General features: G+C 38.6%; 1 protein-coding gene across 2 annotated transcripts in view; it reads left to right on the top strand.

Annotated features, from left to right (window-relative positions):
* Window positions 1–23,391, top strand: part of PGR (progesterone receptor) — a 91,997-nt gene that overhangs the window by 27,774 nt on the left and 40,832 nt on the right. For both annotated transcript variants that reach the window (NM_001278457.1, NM_001278456.1), the window contains 1 exon segment: window positions 11,596–11,712. In NM_001278457.1, coding sequence (NP_001265386.1) covers window positions 11,596–11,712 — 117 coding nt within the window.

Genomic DNA, 23,391 nt, shown 5'->3' with positions numbered 1-23,391 from the left:
CATGCTGGGGTAAGAGACAGGAGCTGCTATTCTCCGCCCTGCTGCCCACCAGTGTGCTGTATCCCTCCCCAGGATCGCCCTTAAGGTCTCAGATGCTCACACCTGGTGTTCAGTGCCCAGTGGTCTGTTCTCTAGCCAGCATATTCTGTGTCGTCTTAGATTCTAGTCCAAAGACTATTTAGATCTGCTGTATCCTTGGGAATTTCCATGCACTTTATTATTTCTTCTACGGCAGGGATCTCCAACCTAGAACAAGCCTATGACTTGTGGGCCATACCAGACTGACTTTCATTGTTTCATTCCTTGAACTATTGAACATACATTATTATTTCTCCTGCCATTTTACTCACCTGCTACTCACCTCCTGCTGTGAATCAGGCCACACAGCAGGCGGTGAGCAGCAGGTGAGTGAGCATTACTGCCTGAGCTGCACCTCTCATCAGACCAGTGGCAGCATTCGATTCTCATAGCAGCGCAGGCCATATTGCAAACTGCGCATGCCAGGGATCTAGGTTGTGCTCCTTATGAGAATTTAACTAATGCCTGATAATCTGAAGTGGAACACTTTCATCCTGAAATCACTGCTTCCCCCAACCACCCCTCCTCCACTGCCCCCGGTCAGTGGAAAATTCATCTTTCATGAAACCTGTCCCTGATGCAAAAAAGGCTGGGGACTGATGTTCTAGGGAAAATTACATGTTTATGTATCTACTTTGTTACAAGGTTACTTGAAATAAACCAGTTAAATGCTTAGTATTTTGGTCTCTAATATGCTCAATAAGATTTTCCTTCTCTCCGTCCCCCCACACCTTTTTCTTTCACTTTTATCAAAAATCCTTGGATCTTCATGAAGATATTTTAAAACTTACTGGTTTGTTATTGTCCAGCTGTCTTTCACACTCTGTTAGATAGTCACTCTTCATTCCACTTTACATGACCATCCCCTGATTACTACTGTGAAAAACTGGTCTGAACCTTTGTCTCATTCTGCATGCATCTTCAGAATATGCTGGATGCTAGAAAACATACAAAAAAACTTTAAGGAATAGTACAGCGAGTATCTGTAATCAATAATTTGAAGGTAAGTTGCAGACATCATGACATTTCACCTCTTAAGACTTCAAAATTCATGTCCTAAGGACAAGAACATCTTCCATTATAACCACAATATTATCACACCAAAATTTTAACATTGATAAAACAATTCTAATATTCAGCCAGTATTAAAATTTCTTCAGTTTTTCCCAAAATGTTTTGTATAGAATTTTTTTTTTCATTCAGGATCCAGTCAGGAATTGTGTATTTTACTTGGTTGACAACTCTATTTAGTTTTCTTTAATCTAAAAAGATCTCCCACCTTTGTTTGTCTTTCAGGACATTAGCATTTTTTTTCAGGAGTCTAGGCCAGCTGTTTTGTAGAAAGTTCCATAATCTGGCTTTGTCTGATTTTTTTCCCCCACATAATTATATGCCAGTTAAACATTTTGACAAGAATCCTACACAGGCCAACGGTTCTCAGACACTGATGTCATGACCCCCTTATGTGCGTAAAAATTGCTACAAGCCCAAAGAAATTTTGTATACATGAATTATCTCTCTCAGTATTTACTGTGTTAGAAATTAAAACTCATAATGTTTTAAAACTTTTTATTAGCTCATTTTTAAAAAAAGCCAACCCATTAGACACTAATTATTCAAACCAAAAAATGTAATGACAAGAATGACATTGTTTTACATTTTTATAAGTCATTTTAATGTCTATCTTAATAGAAAACAGCTGGATTCTCATATCTGGATCTACAGTCAATCTGTTCCAATATGTTGTTTTGGTGGAAGCATGGGAAGAAAATGTGGCCTCACACAGATACATAGTTGGAAAATGCGGGAGTATTTTAATTGTCTTTTCAGACTTGACAAGTGGTGGCCATTTCATTAGAAATTACAAAAGGAAGATTCTCTATTTCTATTATCCCTTCTGTTTTATCAGCTCTAAATATTTTTAATAGTTCTCTCTCTCTTCCAAGAGGCAATTTGGTAGTCTTAAAATACATTTAATAATGGAAAGCCAAACATACTTATTATTTACTTTTAATTTTCAAATTTCAAAGTTGTGAGTTTGTGCCCTAGTAATCTCCAGTGGTTTCCAGTGAGTTCCTCTTGTTTCTTTCATTCTTTCTCTTCTTACATATTATTATGTACTCATGTTTTTTAAAATATATATTCAGTGTGTTTTAATCACTTGAACTAGTTCTTTTTGATGTTCAAATGGTTTTAATTTTGGTTGGTGTGACTTATCAGTGGTCAATGAGAGACAATTTTATTAGCCCTCAGTAAAAGCAAATCATCTGTCACAGCAAAGCATCCCAGGCTCAACTTGCAGATTTCCTGCCCTAGTCCTGGATCAGTCATTTCCCCAAGGAGCTCTGATTCCTTTTAGATGAAAATTATATTAGATGTGAAAATCTGAATTCCTGCTGGAGTTGTCTTTCCTTCTGGGCATTTTCAGTGAACAGACCTAGAAAATATCTCTTTTTGAAAAAGTAAGGGGATCATGAATTTATACCATGATTTCTCAACCTCACACTGTTAACCTATTGGGCCACATAATTGTTGCAGGGGGGATGTCCTGTGCATTATAGGATGTTTAGCAGCATTTTTGGTCTCTCTGCAATAATACCTACCCTCTAGTTGTATAAACCAAAATTGTCTCCAGATATTGTGAAATGTCCTGGTGGGGAAGGGAGCAAAATTGCCTCTAGTTCAGGATTACTGGTTTACATTTGTATTTCTAGCAAAATCAAAATCATTGCTAATTGTTTTATCGATATGTAGTGTGTGTGTGTGTGTGTGTGTGTGGATTCAAAATACTAGTATCAGCATTATTACCTCTAACAACAAAACCTGCTTTGTAGACTAGCTCTTCCATCTCCTGTATAAAATCTTAGGCCAGTCCTATAGATTTTAATCAGAAGAACCATCTCATTCCACTGATTGTATTAGTCTGTTCTCATGCTGCTGTGAAGAAATACCTAAGACTGGGTAACGTATAAAAGAAAGAGGTTTAATTGACTCACAGTTCCACATGACTGGGAAGGCCTCAGGAAACTTACAATCATGGCGGAAGGGGAGGCGAACATGTCCTTCTTTACAAGGCAGCAGGAGAGAGAATGAGTGCCAGTAGGGGAAATGCTAGACTCTTATAACACCATCAGTTCTCATGAGAATTCACTGATTGATCACGCTGCTCATGATGATCACGAGAAGAGCATGGGGGGAAACCACCCCCATGATTCAATTACCTCCCACTGAGTTCCTCCCACAACACGGGGTGATTATGGGATTACAATTCAAGATGAGGTTTGGGTGGGGACAGAAAGCCAAACCATATCAGTAATCAAAATGCCCAGGGAAGCATTATGCCAAATTTACAAATCCTCTTCTAAATTTAGATTTCTTCTTTGCCCCAATTCAGCACTCACTGCTTTGAGCTTGAAGCCTACAGGGAAGAACAAATAAGATCTGCTTCTTTTCTGTTTATGCTGCCCACACTCACCCACTGGCAGCTGATTTTGACCCTTCCAGGGCCAGGGTGTGGGAAGAGAAGTTAGACAGATTGCATAATTTTATACAACAAGCAGGAATTTTACTGTCACTGGGGTTATCTGTGTTTGGTGGGAGATTACAGGCTACTCTTCCTCTAGTGGGATACTTTGGTGAGATTCGTGGAGATACCTTACTGAGAGGCTCTAAATGTAATCCTGTAGTCCTGTAATGCAGTAGACACCTCTCTTCTCTCTGGACATGACCGTGACCCTGTGCTTCTGGATTTCCGCTGACTGACCCTACACAGACTCTGTTGGATCACAGTACTCTCTAGGTTGTCCTCTTAGCTGGAGCTAGTTTTTAAAAGAAAGAAACCTTTATTGATAAATATTTTCAGAAAAGCACTCAAATTAAAGATGTAGAGCTCATCAGTAGGTAAATGAAACCATGTTGTTACCACTCAGACCCCAAAATTTAAAGATCATTAGGTTCCAGAAGCTCCATTTTGCCCCTTTCAATCATTCCCCAAAAGTAACCGCCATCCCAATTTCTAACGTGATAGATTGGTTTAAACTATTTTAGAACTTTATATTAACGGAATCATATAGTATTTTTCTGTGTCTGCTTATTTTACACAACATTATACTTACGGAGTTCATCCACATTTTGCATGGAGCTAGACATTTATTCTCGTTGCTGTGTAATAATGCATTGAATAAATAAAACCACTTGTTTACACATTCTGCTATAGGTGATCATTTGGGTTGTTTTCAGATTGAGGCTATTATGAACACTGCTGCTATAAATATTCTTGTACAAATCTTCTATTTTTTGCATGTCCCTACAGATAAGCTTTTCATTTGCCTCTCCAAGGACGCTGGCAATTTCACTGGTCCTGTACCAGTCTTTGTTCCTTGGCCAGGGTTCCTATACCACGTGATAGTGAAAATTCACCTCCCATTAAAGGCCAATATTTTATTTTGTTTATGTTGTTTTTAGTCATAAATGATTTTTGTTCTCATCCTGACTTTTGGACAGATTCCTGGCTTCCTGGCATTTTCTGTATAGTGTTTTCTAGCCCTGTTTTCATTGCTAAGGCAGGCTTTTAAGGTTCTACATTTTTATGCATGTAGTTCAGCCCTGCCACTCTCTTCCATTGGGACTGAAGTAATATATCCCATCCTGTTATGGGCTTTAAACCCCATTTCTTATCTTTCAGGCATTTCTTATATCTGTATCTGAAACTTTTTTGGATCACCGCAGAGTCCAGTTAAGTTTGTTCCTCTGGCTTTCATTTCTTTTTTCTTTTCTGGCTTATGGAGATTTACGTACCCTTTTTTCCAGACTGTAATTAAGCAACATGCTTCTATCATATTTTCTCCAGTATTTCTGTGTTTGTGGTAGAACGATTGCCCTCATATGGACCAGCTCATGTTGCTTCAAGCCCATGACTGGCGGGTCACACCATATTGACTTTCACTATTTCATTCCTTAAACTGCTGAATGTATATTATTTCCTGCCATTTTACTATGGATTTTCCCCTCCTTTTCAAAAATGCTGTGAAAAATTGTGAACTCTCTCAGACGTAAGTGAAATATGTTCACCTGTGCTCATATTGAGAAACAACACAAACAATATAAAGTTCTTCTTTTACAGGTAAGTCCTTTTCTTGTTTATGATAAAGATATTTTATTTCCTTTAAAACGGAATTTTATTTGTCATCTATCTAAAATTTTTGTAAGTCACTAGGCAAATAAAATGATCTAATCACATTTTGATAGTGCTTTTATTTTCACAGAATATTTTTTAATAAGAGTAACACTTGGGGCTGGGCATGGTGGCTCACGCCTGTAATCCCAGCACTTTGAGAGGCTGAGGCAGGTGGATCACAAGGTCAGGAGATCGACACCATCCTGGCTAACACGGTGAAACCCCGTCTCTACTAAAAATACAAAAAATTAGTCAGGCGTGGTGGCGGGGCCTGTAGTCCCAGCTACTCGGGAGGCTGAGGAAGGAGAATGGCATGAATCCGGGAGGCGGGGCTTGCAGTGAGCCAAGATCGGCCCACCATGCTCCAGCCTGGGTGACAGAGTGAGACTCTGTCTCAAAAAAAAGTAACCCTTGGAAATTAGATGTTAAAAATAGTCTTGTTAGACTTCACATTTAATTATGGTCTATTACTATAAAAAGGCAAGAAATTGCTGAATAAAAGGCATTCTGTAAGAAAAAAGTTAAAAGGGGGTAAAAAATCAGAAGCAAGTGACTATTTACTGTATATGACAATAAGTGAAATATGTCTTATACTGTTGAATATAACTATATTTACAAATATAAGTGAAACCATAGGTATAATTGTATATACACTTATCTAACAAATATTTATCAAACTGTATTTGACACAAGAGTTAAAAGTATCAAACTAATTAGTTCCTACTCTTATAGAACCTAGTAGCTATAGGCACACAGTATATAATAAGAATACGTTCTGTGCAGTTGGTACACAGAAGAAATGTCTAAAGCCTTTATGAGAGCAGTCAGGTAAGACCAGCTGATGGGAGCAGTTAAGCCAAGGCTTGAAAGATGAGTGAGATTTTGTTAAGTTGATAAATTGGAAGGAAGGGAGGAAAGTCATAGAGGCATGAGAGATTTTGGGGATAATCCAAGGATGTTAGTACTCTGGAGCATAAAGAATATGGGAAAGAGTATGTGATTAGAAAGAAAAGACATAACAGTTTGAACTCACCTCCTGCTTTCTGCACCCTAAAACAGATCAGTTTTGCAAGGAGAAAGAAGTGTAGTGCTCTATTAAACTCCCCAGGTTTCAACAGGGCCAGATGATGCATATATTAAGGGAGAGAGCTAGATAGCGGCTCCTACTGGAGTGAACTCCCCTATTTATCCCCTATTATGTTTGTGGTGGCTTATAGCTTTTGAGTGTTCCTAAATGTCTTATACTCCTGGTGGTGACAATGTAGGTAAATAGCAAAGATGGTTAACAAATGGAATGCTCTGAGTCTTTTAATATAGTGACTTGTTTTACACTTGTTGTATAGTGACAATGTTCTGTTGGACCAAGGAGAAGAAATAATATGCAATTTGAACCATCAATTTATGGTTTATGATGAGTGAGCGAGTAGATCTAGACAGGGATGTGTTTCTCAAAACCAGGATATAAACTGGGGACTATTGTCTGAAGAAAATGGTAGCAACTGATGTTATGTTAGATTTTCATCTTTTTCTAGATTTCCAGGAAAATGTTGTGACAGAGCTAATGCATTTGTGGCTGACCTTTCTTCACCTGCCTATACAGCCGGGTACCTGATGGAGGGACACATGTAGTGAATGGCTTCCTCTGCATTCATTGCATTCTTGGTGGCTCTGAGTCCTGGCCATGCATTATGGTTCAGAGGCAATGCCTGGGCCTCACGCCAAATTATCTTAGTCAGCTCTAGTTGGAACTGGCTAGCTACAACATTTCTTTATTTCAAAAAAATTGCTTGAGAAGATAAACCTATAACTATACCCCCTATATTTTGTTTGCATGATGATGCATCTACTTTGCAGTTTTGATGGCTCATCACTTAGTGTTCAAGATGATGAAAAGTTAGAGTGAATTGAGCTTCCAGATTTCTTTAAACTGTTCCAGTCTGTCACAGGCAGTCTACAATGATATGAGTTGTGTCAACCTCTCAAGGTCGTGACTTCATGCCAGTGTCCTTAATTATTAAATATTTTCCTTCTCACTCAAACTTTAAATATTGGACCTCTAAGTCATTTTTTCTTCCAAACTTATAAAAATTGCATTCTGTTTGTTAACTATAATTTCCTTATTTATACTCACATTTAAATTTATACTTACGTTTAAATTTATTTGGTACTTATCATCAGTCTCTTCATACCAGACTTCCTACCTCATACATTGCTTGCTGTAACTTATCTATTGTTGACTGGATTACATCTTTAGGAAGAGTGGGGCCTATTTCCCAATTTTATGCATGTTTCAGAATATCTTTAAGTTGCCTTTAAACTGAATAAATTGACTAGATATAGACTTCTTGGACCACATTTAGAAAAATCTAACTATATTTGAGATTTACATGTATGGTAATCATAATTATAGTAGACATTTGTTAAGTACTTGCTATGTGCCAGACTATTCTAAGCTCTTACATGAGCTTGTGTATTCCTTAGATCCAATCCAAGGTACTAATGTTATCTTCATTTTAATTGCCAAATGTCATCCAGCTACTAAGTGATGAGATTGACATTCACACTTAAACAGTACTGCTCCAAAGTCCATATGCTTAACTTTCTATACTACCTCTCAAGATAATTAACCTAAAATGTTTAACTGTGTGGCCTTGAGCATGTTATTTAACTTCTAGATGCCTTAGTTAACTCTCTATAAAATGAGAATAATAATACCTCCAAAGGTTGTTTTGGTGATTAAATGAGTTAATATATGTCAATAGCTCATAACAATTCCTGGCACACAGTAAGTGCTTAATAATTGTCTGTTGTTCTTTTATTATTTGTGGATAGTAAGTTGCAGATCTGAGCTTTGAACAAGCAGTTTGGCCTCTAACTTTGCTCTTTGGTACTACAATGTAGCGTCAGCAATTAACATGGCATTTTAATTTAGTGAGGGAAAACATGGATTAGTCAGTAAACAGTGTTGGGATATACTCAATACTCAATACTTGTTGAATGAATGAGAGTTTTATAAAAGTATAAATACATTCACTTAAATACTAACAAATAAATATTAAGAACCATTTAGATTTGTATAGACAGTTTGGAAATATTTTAGTCTGTTCCACTGCAATAAAAAAATACCTTAGACTGGGTAATTTATAAATACAGAAATATTCAGAAATATTTTCTGACAGTTCTAAAGGCTGAGAAGTCCAAGATCAAGGTGGCACAGATTCCACATCTGGTAAGAGCTTGCACTCTTCTTCCAAAATGGCGCCCCTTGCTGCATCCTCACATGGCAGAAAGGACAAAAAGGACCAAATTCGCTCCCTCAAGCCCTTTTGAAAGGTGATTCCATCCATGAAGGCAGAGACCCCACCTCTTAATATTGTTGCATTGGGGATTAAGTTTCAATATAAAGTTTGAAGGGGACACAAACATTCAAACCATAGCAAGAAGGAAGCAAAAATGAGAAGAGATGCATGATTATCAAATTGTAGGTTATTTTCTGTTTTGAATTTCCTTATGTTCTTACAGAATTTCTCTAATAATACAATTCATTATATAATTTGAACAGATAACCACTAAATTGTATTTTTTTAGATATTGAGTTTGAGGTACCTAGAAAGATGACTGGAAGGTCAGAGCTCATATTGAGATTTTGGGACCATCAGAAGATAATGAGACTACCCACAAAGTGTGTGCAGTGGCGCACAACACATAAGGACTAAGCAAAGTAAGAGGGCTTGACAAAAGGAACTTAAAAGGAACTGCTGGAAAGACAGGTGAAGAGTCAGAAAAGAGAGGCCCCAAAATATGAATCAGTGGGACAGGCGGGGAAAGAAATCACCTGAAGCAAACGATTCAGAAGATCAGGAAAGCATTCACAGCATTTAGGAATGAAAAAATCTTTGATGATGTTAAGCGATTTTATAAGAATTGTGACTACACAAGTCAAATTACCACATAGGAATAAAGAAAGTTAGGTAGAAACAGCAAATGTAGATGATGTTTTCAACAACTTTGATGACCAAAAAAAAAGGGGAATGGATTCCGGGAGAATCTAGAGTGAGCTAGGGTTCCTTTTTTTGGTACTGGAACTTTTTTGGATGGAAAAATAATGAGAGAGCAGGACATCACAGGACAGGAGAGACTAAAGATTTTAGGAGAGCAAGGAGGAAATCGATGGGACAAGACTTGAAAGCAGATAGGAAGGAACTGTTTGAAGGACGAAAGCAAAAACGGTTGGTAAAGAGGACTCTATGAGACACTGAATAAGGAGGTGATATTGTAGGCCATTTTAGAAATATAAATGAGACAGATGAGCAGCATGCCAGCTTCTGGTGTTTAGATCAGACCTTTTTCCTTGGTATTTATGACCTGGAAGCAGAGAGTAGGACAGCCTCCCTTCAAACAACAATTACATCTGTGTGCTCTATTTCTTGAAGTCTGTTTTCTGTACAGAGTAGAGAACCTTGCCGGACACGGTGGCTCTTGCCTGTAATCCCACCACTTTGGGAGGCCGAGGCGGGCAGATCACCTGAGGTTGGGAGTTTGAGACCAGCCTGACCAATATGCGGAAACCCCATCTCTACTAAAAATACAAAATTACCCAGGCGTGGTGGCGCATGCCTCTAATCCCAGCTACTCAGGAGGCTGAGGCAGGAGAATTCCTTGAACCCAGGATGGGGAGGTTGTGATGAGCCGAGATTGTGCCATTGCACTCCAGGCTGGGCAACAAGAGCGAAACTCCGTCTGAAAAAAAAGAATAGAAAATCTTGCTATTTTCTGTTCTCTCTTCTTATGAGATACCAATATAGGGTCTAAATAGATGATCGATTGATAGACTGACTCACACACACCTTGCTCTCACAGTCACTCCTATACCCCAAATATATAACTTGTGGTTAAAAAAAAATAAATTAGAGTCAAATCAGAAAGTAGCATGCAGTACACTCTGCTAACCTCCTGTAGGACCGGCATTATGTGCACAAAAGTCAGCATAGATATGAGGCTTCACAGTTACCCTTTATTAGGTGAAAGCTTAATTCCTGGGACTCTAAACAAGAGACGAACACTACTGTGTGAGTGTACATGAACATAAGTTTATAGAGGCATATATCTTTATGAAAATATTTGTGCTTTTCCAGAAATGCCCGAGGTCAGGAACCTTCTTGATATCAGCTGTCACATAGATAGGCCTTTTGGCGTTTTTGCCCTTTGCCATTTAGGCTTATCCTTCCCCTGCTTGATTAAGTACATGTTGTAGGTACCTCTGAGTTCCTTTACTGCAAACTTTGGCCAGAAGACTCTGATTTTAATCTTAACTAACGTAAATACTACAGGAAAATTCCATGATCTTTTAAAATTGTTTGTCATGTTCATAAGTATAAGTAGGCTGAAGTAGGCTGATGATACTAAAAGACTCACAGTCTGTTTTAAAGAATTTTTTGGGGAAAAAAAGAGTGTCAGAAAAAGTAAATTAACATTTACATGTTTAAGCTGAATTTTTTTATTTTTGTTAAATCTAAATAAATTAGATTGTTCCATGCCTTATTAGCATATTTGTGGTTTAAAAATCATTGTTGAATATTAAATTTATGTGCCAGACCTTTTTAAAGGCATCCATAGTTTCCTCTACACAAAGTGACCCCAAGGTGATGTGTGATGTGTATCATCTGTACTTCTATAATTTTTCTCTTCTTTATTGAGTACTTCTGTCTGTTTTAAGTTCTTCCTTTATCATTATTTCTGTTCAAGGTATTTTCTAATGTGTAGTCAAAATAAAGCAGGTATTAAATTCAGTACAATAAGTGCCCTTTTTTTACGTGCTCTTCTGTTGATTTCTTAAAGAGAAAACCAGCTCTGGGACTTTTCCAATAGAACTAAGCATTTAGATTTTTTTAAAAAGTCTATTCCAGAGGCCTCTTCAATTCTTTAGTCTGTATCTGTTTTCTTAAAGGCATCGATGTCAGAAAGAAAGGTTTTATTAGAATTTGACCACCTCATACAACTAACGCTTATCAGCAACATGTAGCTAATCTTGAAATGACATCTAAAGGCAATCTGATACTGACACCATTAAGAAGATAAACAGAAATCTTTTGCAAAAGATTTTTAAAGGAGCCCTAGGATTGATTCTTCAGCTATGCTCACCTCATTGAGGCTCCTAAAGGCACAGGTAAAGTACTGAGCAGTTTTATAGCTTCACGAACATTCAGCTGTGCCAGGCAGGAAGCTGGCTAAGTCATGCACTTGCTGATGTGTGTCTAGTCTCTATTTCAGTTGTCACTGCATAGAATTTCCAGTGAATCTTAGATATTGTAAATAATTTTGACTGATTTTTTTTTTTTTAGGGCAGCATAACTACTTATGTGCTGGAAGAAATGACTGCATCGTTGATAAAATCCGCAGAAAAAACTGCCCAGCATGTCGCCTTAGAAAGTGCTGTCAGGCTGGCATGGTCCTTGGAGGTAATTCTGGTGTTTTCATCAATAGTATACTGTGTAATATTTATACTATAAAACTGTGTGTCAGAAAATTGTAATTTCTTATTCATCTTTATTTTGTTTTGTTTTGTTTGTCTTGATTATTTGCAGTGACTCTGCACATGTGAGTGTCTGAATGAAGCAACCAATACCATTCCGTTAACTTTACAGGTTTCCAGCACATTGAAACTGTTAAGAGAAGAAAACTCCATTAATCTATATTGCCTATAAGTAGAGGTTATGGGCAGTGCACTGACCTGTCATTAAGTAGTATGTGTCGGAGTTTGCTGCCCATATCCTGTGTGACCACAGCCCTTCCTGGGCATCAGTCTACTTATCTGTAAAATGAGAGCATTAACGTTCCTTTCGGCTCAAAAATTGACTCTGCAGATTGGTCAGGTACCATTGCTTACTAGCTTCTGCAAGTGATTGATTAAAGCAATCACTTTAGGAATCTATTTGGTGAACAGTTATATTAGTAATTCCCTTTTCCCATATTTTTATTAGAATCTCTAAAACTTTCAATAATATAGCGCACATTTAAAAAATTAATGTCAGATAGTGACAGATAGTTTGAATGAAAACAGCGGAGTGAGGGAGATCAAGCGAGCCAAGGTTATGCAAGACAATCCTACTCCCTTGCATTTTTTCACTTAGCCACATCCTGCACAACACTGTCTGGAAATCGTGGCTTTTACATCTAGATATAACTTTTAAAAAACATAATAAAAATATTACATAATTGTTAAAGCTAAAAATGCTTTTTCAGTGCACCAACTATAAACAGCTTGTGTTCCAGTGATGTTATGTGGATTTTCCTTTGGGAAATGCTATACTGAGACCAATGCTTGTCAAATTTAAAACATATACAGCTGTCACCTCCTTTGTTTTTGCAAACATGCTGGACCAAAATTAAGCACCCAGGTAACATGCTGGGTACTTTACATTAACTCATGTAATTAGATCACTTATAGAATTTTATAATTTCTTGATTAAAGATTTATTTTCCTAAGTTAAGAGCAGTGATTAGGTTGACAGTAGTACCTGGCTTAAGGAGGTGCTCAGTAACTCTCTATTAGCTGAATGAAACCACAATCTCAGCAGATTAAAATTGTTTTTGAGTCCGACACCTCAATTACCACCTCTTTGTATTTCTGTTTCCACTCAGAAGTCTTAAGGAGCCTCCTCAATTTTAGAAAATACAACTTTCTCACAAAATCACACATCTAGTCAATGTTGGAGCCAGAAGAAAGACCTGAAGGTATCCTGACCCTGGCGCAGCCATTGTTTTCTCCTTGGCATGCTTGCCTTAGATAGTAGCAGAGCCTCTAATGCTGACACTTAGATTCCACTAAGATCTTTAATCTTGAGTGTTTTCCCAATGACTTTAAAAGACTCTTCAATTTTATCAAAGAATGGAAATGGCAGAGTTCTGGATAGAACGTTCAGAATATTCCTGGGGATCAGCGACATAACCTAGAGAATTTTATGTTATCTTTTAATATTCTAGGGCTTTATTTATTTATTTATTTGAGACACTGTCTCACTCTGTCACCCAGGCTGGAGTGCAATGGCACAACCTGAGCTCACTACAATTCTGCCTCACAGCTTCCAGCGATTTTCCTGCTACAGCCTCCCGAGTAGCCGGTATTACAGGCACCCGCCATCACGCCCGGCTAATTTTTGTATTTTAGTAGAGACAGGGTTTCACCATGTTGGCCAGGCTGGTTTTGAATTCTTGACCTCAGGTGATCTGCCCACCTTGGCCTTCCAAAGTGCTGGGATTACAGGCGTGAGCAACTGCACCCGGCCTTTAGCATATTATTCAAGCATCTATAATTCTTTATCTTCTGTAACCAAACTGCTTGTTACTTTAGCCTGTTACTCCTATGCTTTCCAAACCATATTCTATGGGCTTCACAGCTATTGCTACATTTTCATACCTTTTATATTATTTATTTGCTTAACTCTACTCCCTCCCTCCCTCCTTCCTTCCTCTTTCCTTCCCCCCTCTTCCCCCTCAATCATTTTCTAACTTGTACCCCATTCCTTTCTTTCAGTAACTGTATATTGAGCCCTTTCTAGTTACCAGATACTATTCTAAGTTCTGGGCATATAGCAGCAAACAAAATGGACAAAATTCCTGCCCTCATAGATCTTACACTGTGGGAGGAGGAGCAACAAATGTACATGTCAAATAATCATAAGTGCTGTGGAAAGATATTAAGCAGAGTTAGTAGGGATTATCAGGAAGCAGACTCACTACTGAACTCGTTAGTCTAATAATATTTTTGTTTTACTTAGCCTCTTCCTGAGCAATAATATCTCTGAAATCACGGATTTGATATGCCAGTTATAATTTTTCTAAAAGACATTAAAATAAACTCTTAACTATTTAAATATATATTCAATGTACCACCTAAAAACTGCTTGTATACCATAAATGAGTATGTGTTACACTCTGGAAAAGAGCATATTAGACCATTTTTTCCCAGCTATTGCAGCTCTATTTATTTTCTCAGCTTTTATTTAGCTTCAGTGGGTACATGTGCACATTTGTTACCTGGGTATATTGTGTGACACTAATGTTTGAGGTACAAATGATCCCATCAGCTCGGTACTGAGGTACTGAGCATAGTACTCAATAGTTTTTCAACCCTTTCTTCTTCTTCCTTCCTCCTCTAGTAGTCCTCAGTTTCCATTGTTGCCATTTTTATGCTCATGAGTACCCAATGACTAGCTCCCACTTATAAGTGAGAACATGCAGTTTTTGGTTTTTTGTTCCTATGTTAATTTGCTTAGCATCTTGGCCTACAGCTACATCCATGTTGCTGCAAAGGATATGACTTCGTTCTTTTCATGGCTGCATACTATTCCATGGTGTATATATACCACATTTTCTTTGTCCAATCCACTATTAATGGGCACCTCGGTTAATTCCATATCTTTACTATTGTGACTAGTGCTGTGATGAACATGTGAGTGCATGTGTCTTTTTGATAGAACAGTTTATTTTATTTTGGCTATGTATCCAGTAATGGGATTGCTGGGTCTAATGGTAGTTCTGTTTTAAGTTCTTTAAGAAGTCTTCAAACCAGTTTCTATGGTGGCAGAACTAATTTACATTCACACCAACAGTATATTAGTATTCCCTTTTCTCCACAGCCTCACCAGCATTTATTAGGTTTTGTGTTTTTTAGGTTTTCTTTTTTGAGACAGAGTCTCATTCTGTGACCCAGACTGGAGTGCAGTGGCACGATTGTGGCTCACTGCAGCCTCAATCTCCTGGGCTCAAGTGATCTTTCTACCTCAGCATCCTGAGTAGCTGAGACTACAGGTATGCACCACCACACCTGGCAAACTTTTTATTTATTTATTTTTTGTAGAGATGAGGTCTCACTATGTTGCCCAGTCAGGTCTCAAACTTCTGGGCTCAAGTGATCCTCCCAAAGTGCTGGAATTACAGGTGTGAGCCACCATGCCTGGCATGAATTTTTAATAATAGTCATTCTGATTGGTGTAAGATGGTATGTCATTGTAGTCTTGATGTGCATATCTTAATGATTAGTGATATGGAGCATTTTTAAATGTTTGTTGGCTGCTTGTATGTCTGCTTTTGAGAAGTGTCTATTCAAGTCTTTTGCCCATTTTTTTGATGAGATTTTTTGCTTTTTCATCTGTGTAAGTTCCTTATAGATTCTGGATATTAGACATTTGTTGGAGGCATAGATTGTGAATATGTTCTCCTATTCTGTTGGTTGTCTGTTTACTCCATTGATAGTTTATTTTGCTGTACAGAAAGTCTTTAGTTGAATTAGGTCTCACTTGTCAATTTTTGTTTTTTTTTTCAATTGCTTTTGAGGACTTAGTCATAAATTATTTCCCAAGGCTGATATCCAGAATTATATTTCCTAGATTTTCTTTTAGATTCCTGTAGTTTGAGGTGTTATATTTAAATCTTTAATCTACCTTGAGGTAATTTTTGTATATGGTGAAATGTAGGGGTCCAATTTCATTATAGTGCATGTGACTAGGTAGGTATCCCAGTACCATTTATTGAATAAGGAATTCTTTCTGCATTGCTTATTTTTGTCAACATTGTCAAAGATCAGATGGCTGTAGGTGTACACCTGTATTTCTGGGTTCTATATTCTGTTCCATTGGTCTGTGTGTCTGCTCTTGTGCCAGCACCATGCTGTTTTGGTTACTGTAGCCTTATAGTATAGTCTGGGATTAGGTAATGTGATGCCTCTGACTTTTCTTTTTGTTTAGGACTGCTGTAGTTATTTGGGCTCTTTTGATTTTATATAAATTTTAGAATAGCTTTTTCTGGTTCTGGAAAAAATGTCATTGGTAGTTTGATAGGAATAACATTGAATCTGTAGATTGCTTTGGACAGTATGGCCATTTTAACAATATTGATTCTTCTAATATGTGAACATGGAATGTTTTTACATTTGTTAGTGTCATCTGTGATTTCTGTTAGCAATGTTTTATAGTTATCCTTGTAGAAATCTTTCATCTGCTTAGTTAGATGTATTCCTAGGTATTTTGTGTGTGTGTGTGTATGTGTGTGTCTATTGTAAATGGGATTACTTTCTTGATTTGGCTCTCACCTTGAATGCTATAGTTGTATGGAAATGGTACTAATTTTTTCAGGTTTATTTTGTGTCCAGAAACTTTACTGAAGACATTTATCAGTTTTAGGAGCCTTTTGGTGGAGTCTTTAGAATTTTCTAGGTATAGAATCATGTATTATGCAAGAGAGACAGTTTGACTTCTTTTTTTCGTGTTTAAATGCCTTTTGTTTCTTTCTCTTGCCTGACCGCTCTGGCTAGCACTTCCAGTGTTAATAGGAGTGGTGAGAGTGAGCATCCTTAACTTGTTCCAGATCTCAAGGAAAATTCTTCCAGCTTTTGCCCATTCAGTCTGATGTTGGTTGTGGGTTTGTCATTGTGGTCTCTTATTGTTTTTAGGTATGTTTCTTTGTTGCCTAGTTTCTTGAGGGTTTTTATCAAGAAGTGGCATTGCATTTTATCAAAAACTGTTTCTGTGTCTATTGAGATGATCATATGGTTTTAATTCTTTTCATGTGGTAAATCATATTTATTGATTTGCATATATTGAGCTAACCTTCCATACCAGGAATGAGGCCAACTTGATCGTGGTGATGTTTGATTTGGTTTGCTAGTGTTTTGTTGAGAATGTTTGTGTCTGTGTTCATCAGGGATATTGTCTTATAGTTTTCCTTTTTCACTGTATCTCTTACAGGGTTTGGTATCAGGGTGATGCTGGCTTCAGGGAACGAGTTAGGGAGGAGTCTTTCCTTCTCGATTTTTTGAAATAGTTTCAGTAGAATTGGTACCAGCTCTATTTTGTTCATCTGGTAGAATTTAGCTGTGAATCTCTCTGGCGAGGGCTTTCCTTTTGGTTGGTAAGTTTTTTATTACTAATTCCATTTGGAACCCAATATTGGTCTGTTCAGTGCTTCAGTTTTTTCCTGATTTAAACTTGGGACATTGTGCGTTTTCAGGAATTTAATCATTTCCTCTAGATAGTGTAGTTTGTGTGTGTAGAGGTGTTTACAATAGTTATCTAAGGATCTTTTGTATTTCTATGGGATCCATTATGATGTCATGTTTGTCATTTCTGTTTGTGTTTATTTGGATCTTCTCTTTTTTCTTTGTTCGTCTAGCTAGCTGTCTATCAATCTTGTTTATCCTTTAAAAAAACAACTTTTGGTTTTATTGATTTTTGGGTCTCAATTTCATTCAGTTCTGCTCTTTAGTTCTTCCTTTTCTTCTGCTAGCTTTGGGGATAGTTTTTTCTTGTTGTTGTTTTTTTTTTTTTTTTCTTAAGTTCCTCTAGGTGTGATGTTAGATCATTAATGTGAGATCTTTCTAACTTGTTGACGTAGGCATTTAGAGCTATAAACTCTCCTCTTAATATTGTTTTTGCTACATCCCAGAGATTTTGGTAAGTTGTTGTCTCTGTTTTCATTTATTTTAATTTTTTATTTCTGCCTTGATTTTATTGTTTACTCAAAGTTATCCAGAGCAAACTTTTTAATTTCCATGTAATTGTGTGGTTTGTGCAGATCTTCTTGACATTGGCTTCTCTTTGTATTCCACTGTGACCTGACAGTATGACTGGCATGATTTTGATTTTTTAAAATGTATTGAGTCTTGGTTTATGGCCAAGGATGTGGTGAATCTTGGAGTATATGTTCTGTGTATGTTCTGTGTACAGATGAGAAGAATTTATGTTCTGTGGTTGATGAATTATTCTGTAGATGTTTATTAGATCCAATTGGACAAGCATTGAGTTTAAGTCCAGAATGTGTTAGTTTTCTGCCTTGATGATCTAATGCTGTCAGTCCCCCACTATTGTTGTATGGCTTTCTAGGTCCTTAGAAGTCCTTGTTTTATGAATCTGGGCATATATTGAGGCCAATGTTGAGGGCCAATGTTGAGGGCATATTATTTAGGATAGTTAAATCTTCTTATTGAATTGAATGAATTCATTAGGCAATGCCCTTCTTTTTCCTTTTTTACTGCTGTTAAAGTCTGTTTTATCTGATCTAAGAATAGCAACCCCTGCTCTTTTTAGTTTTCTGTTTGCATGCTACATCTTTCTCCAACCCTTTACTTTGAGCCTATGGTTGTCATTACATGTAAGATGGGTTTCTTGAATACAGAAGATGAATGAGTCCAGTTTTCCTAACTGGTTTGCCACTCTGTGATTTTTTTTTTTTAGATGGCATCTTGCTCTGTTGCCCAGGCTGGAATGCAGTGGCGTGATCTCAGCTCACTGCAACCTCCATCTCCTGGGTTCAAGCAATTTTCCTGTCTCAGCCTCCCGAGTAGCTGGGACTACAGGTGCCTGCCACCAGGCCTGGCTAATTTTTGTATTTTTAGTAGAGATGGGGTTTTACCTTGTTGGTCAGGCTGGTCTCAAACTCCTGATCTCAGGTGATCCACCCACCTCAGCCTCCCAAAGTGCTGGAATTACAGGTGTGAGCCACTGTGCCTGGAGCCACTCTGTGACTTTTAAGTGGGACGTTGTATTAGTCCATTCTCATGCTGCTATAAAGTACTACCTGAGACTGGGTAATTTATGAAGAAATGACATTTAAATGACTCGCAGTTCTGCAAGCTTAACAGGAAGCATAGCTAGGCAACCTCAAGAAACTTACAATCAAGGCAGAAGGTGAAGTGGAAGCAAGCACATCTTACCATGGCAGAGCAGGAGAGGTAGGTTGGGGGAGTGCCACACACTTTTAAATCATCATATCTTGGGGGAACACACTCACTATCATGACAACAGCATGGGGGAAATTTGCCCCCATGATCCAATCACCTCCTACCAGGTTCCTCCCTCAACATTGGGAATTACAATTCAACATGAGATGGGATGGGGACACAGAACCAAACCATATCATTCCGCCCTGGCCCCTTCCAAATCTTACGTCCTTCCCACTTTTCAAAACACAATCATGCCTTCCCAATGGTCCCCCAAAGTCTTAACTCATTCCAGCATTAACCCAAAAGTCCAAGACCAAAGTCTCATCTGAGACAAGGCAACTCCCTTCCACCTATGATCTTGTAATATCAAAACGAGTTAGTTACTTCCAAGATACAATAGGGATATGGGCATTGGGTAAATGCTCCCATTTTAAATGGGAGTAACTGGCCAAAACAAAGGAGATACAGGCCCCATGCACGTCCAAAACCCAGCAGGGCAGTCATTAAATATTAAAGCTCCAAAATAATCTCTTTTGTCTCCATGTCTCACATCCAGGGTATACTGATGCGATAGGTGGGCTCCCAAGGCCTTCAGCATCTCCACTCTGTGGCTCTGCAGGGTACAGCCCCCGTAGCTGCTTTTACAGGCTGGCATTGAATGCCTGTAGCTATTCCAGGCACACAATGCAAGCTGTTGATGGATCTACCATTCTAAAATATGGTTGATGGTGGTCCTCTTCTCACAGCTCCACTAGGCAGTACCCCAGTGGGACCTCTGTGCAGGGGCTCCAACCCCACATTTCCCCTTCACACTGCCCTAGTAGAGGTTCTCCATGAGGTCTCTGCCCCTGAAGCAGATTTCTGCCTGGATATCAAGGCATTTCCATATATCCTCTGAAATCTAGATGGAGGTTTCCAAACCTCAACTCTTGCCTTCCACATACTCACAGGCCTAATACCATGTGGAAGCCACCAGGGCTTTGGGTTTGCATCCTCTGAAGCCCTGGCCCAAGCTGTACCTTGGCCCCTTTTAGCAACAGCTGGAGCTGGAGCAGCTGGAATGCAGGGCACCATGTCCCAAGGCTGCACAGAGTAGCTAAGCCCTAGGTCTGGCCCACAAAACCATTAATCCCTCCTAGGACTCTGTGCCTGTGATGGGAGGGGCTGCTGTGAAGGTCTCTGATGCCCTGAGACATTTTCCCCATTGTCTGGACTGTTAACATTTGACTCCTCTTTAATAACGCAAATTTCTGCAACAGGCCTGAATTTCTCCCCAGGAAATTTTTTTTTTTTTCTTTTCTACCACAAGGCCAGGCTGAAATTTTTTTTTTTTTTTTTTTTTTTTTTTTTTTTGCTGTGCTTCACTTTTAAATGTAAGTTCCAGGTTCAGATAATCTCTTTTTTCATGCATATAAGCATACATGTTTAGAAACAGCCAGGTCACATACATCTTGAATGCTTTGCTGCTTAGAAATTTCTTCCACCATATACCCCAAATCATCTCTCTGAAGTTCAAAGCTTCACAGATCTCTAGGTCAGGAGCAAAATGCCACCAGTCTTTCTGCTAAAGCATAGCAAGAGTGACTTTTACTCCAGTTCCCAGTAAGTTCCTCACTCCATCTGAGACCACCTCAGTCTGGAGTCATTGTCTATGTCACTATCAGCATTTTGATCACAACTATTCAACAAGTCTCTAGGAAGTTCCAAACATTCCCATATCTTTCTGTCTTCTGAGCCCTGCAAACTGTTCCAACCTCTGCCCATTACTCAGTTCAAAATCACTCCCACATTTTCAGGTATCTTTTTAAACAGTGTTCTACTCTCCCAGTCCCAATTTTTGTATTAGCTCATTCTCATACTGTTATAAATAACTCCCTGAGACTTGGTAATTTATGAAGAAAAGACCTTTGACTCATTTCTGCAGGCTTAAGAGGAAACATAGCTAGGAGGTCTCAGGAAACTTACAATCATGGTGGAAGGCAAATGGGAAGCAAGCACATCTCACCATGGCAGAGCAGGAGAGAGAGAGGGAATGACAGGGGAAGTGCTACCACTTTTAAACCATCAGATCTCCTGACAACTCACTCATTATCACAAAAACAGCATGGGAGAAATCTGCCCCTATGATCCAATCACCTCCCATCAGGTCCTCCCCAAACATTAAGAATTAAAATTCAACATGAGATTTGGGTGAGGACACAGAGCCAAACCATATCAGGCATTTAGACCATTTATGTTCAAGGTTAATTTTTATATGTGAGGTTTTGATCCCTTGTTTAGTTGTTAGCTGTTTGCTTTGTTGTTTCTATTGTGTTTTTGCTTTGTAGGGTGTGCAGGCTATGTGCTTAAGTGTGTTTATGTGGAAGCAGGTATGGTTCTTTTGTTTCCATGTTTAGAACTCCCGTGTAAAGATCTCTTATAAGGATGGTCTAGTGGTAACAAATTCCTTTAGCACTTGATTACCTGGAAAAGATTTTATTTGTCCTGCACTTATGAACCATAGTTTGGCAGTATGTGAAATTATTGTGGAATTTCTTTTAAGTATGTGGAATTTCTTTTAAGAACGCTGAAAATAGGCCCCCAGTCTCTCCTAGCTTGCAACCCTCTGCTGAGAAATCTGTTATTATCCTGATGAGGTTGCCTTTGTATGTGATCTGCATTTTTCTCTGGCTGCCTTTAAGATTTTTTTTTCTGTAATGTTGCCCTTGAACAGTCTGGTGACTATATACCTTGGTGATTTTTTTGTTGTTGTTGTTTTGTTTTGTTTTGTTTTGTTTTGAGACAGAGTCTCACTCTGTCACCCAGGCTGAAGTGCAGTGGTGAGATCTCGGCTCACTGCAACCTCTGCCCTCCAAGTTCAATGGATTCTCCTGCCTCAGCCTCCTGAGTAGCTGAAATTACAGGTGCCTGCCACCTTGCCTGGCTAATTTTTTGTATTTTTTAGTAGAGACGGGGTTTCACCATCTTGGCCAGGCTGGTCTTGAACTACTGACCTCATGATCCACCTGCCTCAGCCTCCCAAAGGCTGGGATTACAGACGTAAGCCACCACACCCAGCCAGTGATGTTCATTTTTATGGTATCTCACAGGTGTTCTCTGGATTTCTACCTCTCTAGCAAGATTAGGAAAGTTTTCTTGAATTATTCCCTCAAATATATTTTCCAGTTTGTTTGCTTTTTCTCCTACTCTCTCAGGAATGCCAATAGTTCATAGGTTTTGTTGCTTTATATAGTCTTATATGTCTCAAAATCAGCTCATTTAAAATAATTTTTTTCTTTATTTTTATCAGATTGGGTTAGTTCACAAGACCAGCCTTCAAGCTTTAAAATTTTTTCTTCTGCTTGATCCAGTCTATTGATAAGGAATTTCAAAATATAATTGAAAGCTTTAAGTGAGTTTTTCAACTCCAGAAGCTACTATTGATTTTTTTTAAGATGTTCATTTCTTTCTTAATTTCCTAGATTGCCTTAGAAGTTTGTGTTGGTTTTCAACCTTGTCTTGGATTACAGTGAACTTCCTTGCAATCCATGCTTTGAATTATTTATCTGTCATTTCTGAGTTTCCATCTTGGTTAGGGACCATTGATGGAGGGCTAGTGCAATCCCTTGGTGATGTCACTACAATCAGGTTTTTCATTATGCCAGAATTCTTGCACTGGTTTCTTCTCATCTGGAGACACTGGCACTTCAAATTTTTGTAATTATTTTCATGTGAGTAGGAGTTTTTCTTTTTTTTTCTTTCCCTATAATGGTATTGTTATTATTTTAATGATAATTTTTTTGTTTCCCTTTTCCCCTTTTTCTAGGGGTTGTGCCTCTACAGAATGCTGGGTAGGGTCTTTTCACTTTGATTCTACAGCCCTATGTACTTCTTTCATCAGGTTTTATACTGGGCTCTGCGGGTCATCCCACAAGCCCATAGGCGGCACTTATAGGTAAGAGCGGGCTGTGACCAATGTGGCTGGATATATACTTGATCGTTGTTTACTAGCGAAAGCTCTCCATTGACTCAGGCAATGGGCTGATACTGATTCGTAGAATGCACGGTAGTCGGCACTCCCTGCTCAGCCCCAGGGAGATGGGAGCCACAAAGGGCAGGTTTGGACCCAGCAGGTCCACCTGCAGGTCCCCTGATGGCAGGCACAAGCACCAGTCCCAAGGAAGAATCAGTAGGTGGCCCCCAAGCACCCAGAGTTGGACATAGACATGAAGCTGGGAAGCCTCTTTAACTCCAGATTCTCTGCATGAGGGGCATCCTAAGCTCCTGATTCAGGAGAGTGGGTGCTCCAGATGCCTGGAGATCTACTTTGGCATGGAATAAAGAGGGCCCCCCTGCACCAAGATCTCCACACAGGAGGGGCAAATGACAGTTATGAATAGTGCTGCAGTAAACATGTGAATGCAGATATTTCTTCCATATA

This window comes from Macaca mulatta, chromosome 14 (assembly GCF_049350105.2).
Source record: "Macaca mulatta isolate MMU2019108-1 chromosome 14, T2T-MMU8v2.0, whole genome shotgun sequence".
Lineage (NCBI taxonomy): Eukaryota > Metazoa > Chordata > Mammalia > Primates > Cercopithecidae > Macaca > Macaca mulatta.
This window is presented reverse-complemented; position numbering and strand designations above follow the sequence as displayed.